Here is a 2,011-nt window from a genome sequence, read left to right as displayed (position 1 = left end):
GTCAAAAACGGTTTTAGTTGTAATACTATAAATGTAATATTTGTTGTCTGTCATTAGCTACGTTTACATGGACAAAAGTAATCAGATTAAACAACCGTTCGGAATAAAAATGCGTCATATAAACAGCCCGTTCGGATTATTCTGATCCGATTGAGCTCGATCCGAATGAATTTTTAATCCGAATGAAAAGGGTGGGTTATGCCGACTGATAATTGGAATGAGGTTCATGTAAACACTTAATCGGATCATCTTATTCTGATTGTAGAAAACTGACCTGTGCGCTTGTCTGCTGACTTTCATCCTCCCGGTGGGACAGCAGCGCTCCAGCTGTGCAACACCGTGCAGAACTTTCCCTCCTCGCTCTCTTAACAGATGAAAAAGGAGGCAAACAGCAGATGTTGCTTCGCAAAAAATAAAAATAAAAAGCACGTATTGCTTCATCTGCAGGCTGCAGCTCAACCGATGAGATGAGTAACGACGTCTCTACCGTTATTAAAAGCCGACATGGGTCCGACCTCAGCGCACAGAGGAGCTTTGTTTACGGTTGTAACACGGAAGTAGAGCTGAACGTTTACAACACTGCGCATGTCCGGACTTTTTTCGGAATAAAACTCTGGTGCATGTAAACACTTTTCATGATCAGATTTTGTCCATGTAAACAGTATATTCAGATTATTTGATTTGAATACATTTCAATCCGATTAAAACATTTTGTGTATATAAACATAGCTGGTATAATTTTACTTATTAAAGCTCATAATCTTACCATTTGAAACATCACTAGCCCTGAAGCTGCTGGTAGACATCACGGTTGGAATTATCAAAGGTTTTTTGACATCTGAGAGACACCGTAGCGTTTGGAAGTGGGGGGTGGGGGTGGGGGAAGGACCATGGAGTATGATTCAACCACTCAACCACTAGATGTCGCTGAAAACAGCAAATCCTACACACTGTGCCTTTAAGAAAATTAATGAGTAAAGTTTCTTAAACTTTCATTGTACTTAGGAATCAAAAGTAAATTTCTGATATAAATGTACTTAAGTGTCAAAGTAAAAATATTAAGTTAAAGTGAGCAGTCAGAATTTCCACAATGACATTTACTGGGAGGTGACCTCCCCCAAAATAACATATTTCTAAAAGCCGTAATGAATATAATGTTATATTAAAATGTTAATGTTGAAAAATCTGGGATGCACTAGTCTACCTGTTTAATCTGCATATACAGTATATCTCCGCTACAGTCATCTACAAACATACTTTCTAACACAATTGTGTTAGAAAAAGATGCGTCACCATAATAGGGATAATTAAAAAAAAGTGTTGCACTCAATTAAATATTTGTCTCTTTTTTTCTTTTTTCACCCTGTTTCTCAGGATCTGCTAGTCGTCGATGTATGCTGGACAATAACGGAGTTGCTTTCTGGGGTCCTCCGAGCTTCGCCAGATGCGTCTCACTTGAATATAGATATTTACGTCTATCTGTAAGTTCCTGTTTTTTAGATCAGTATTATCAGTTACAAAATCTCTTTTTTAAGGACATTTGGTAGATTATCAATGCTTTTTAGCAATAAGGCTTATACCATTGTAAAGTCTATTTACTGTATGTCCATGTTAAATGATGCCACATTTGCGAGGAACATGCAATTGTGGGATGAGCAGTAGAGCTGAGTATGTGGGTTTTGCACATGAAAGATTTATCAGAGCTTCTCTGCCAAACAGATTATTTTGCTGTTGCTATTAGAATTTAGTTCGGTCTTCTGGTACCCTGAAGTGCTGCCAATCAGTTGTCCAGTATAAGATTTATTGCCAAAAAACAATGTTTCAACCAACACAAATTTAAGCATTTATATTTGTACACATGTCAAATACAGCGGGTAAAATAAGTATTGAACACGTCACCATTTTTCTCAGTAAATATAGTTACTAGAGGTGCTAATGACATGAAATTTTCACCAGATGTCGGTAACAACCCAAGTGATCCATACATACAAAGAAATCAAACCATAAATGT

General features: G+C 37.2%; 1 protein-coding gene across 1 annotated transcript in view; it reads left to right on the top strand.

The window, feature by feature from the left end:
• LOC106534815 (adhesion G protein-coupled receptor B2) overlaps nt 1-1,481 on the top strand; it is a gene marked incomplete at its 3' end in the record, with an annotated part of 49,145 nt that extends 47,664 nt beyond the window's left edge. The window contains 1 exon segment of the mRNA XM_014031579.1: nt 1,375-1,481. Within this exon segment, the coding sequence (XP_013887033.1) occupies nt 1,375-1,481 (107 nt within the window).
• Nucleotides 1,482-2,011: the final 530 nt, after the last annotated feature.

Source organism: Austrofundulus limnaeus, unplaced genomic scaffold (genome assembly GCF_001266775.1).
Source record: "Austrofundulus limnaeus strain Quisiro unplaced genomic scaffold, Austrofundulus_limnaeus-1.0 Scaffold1274, whole genome shotgun sequence".
Classification (NCBI taxonomy): Eukaryota; Metazoa; Chordata; class Actinopteri; order Cyprinodontiformes; family Rivulidae; genus Austrofundulus; species Austrofundulus limnaeus.
Note: the sequence above shows the minus strand (reverse complement) of the source record. Positions and strands in the feature narration are given on the sequence as shown.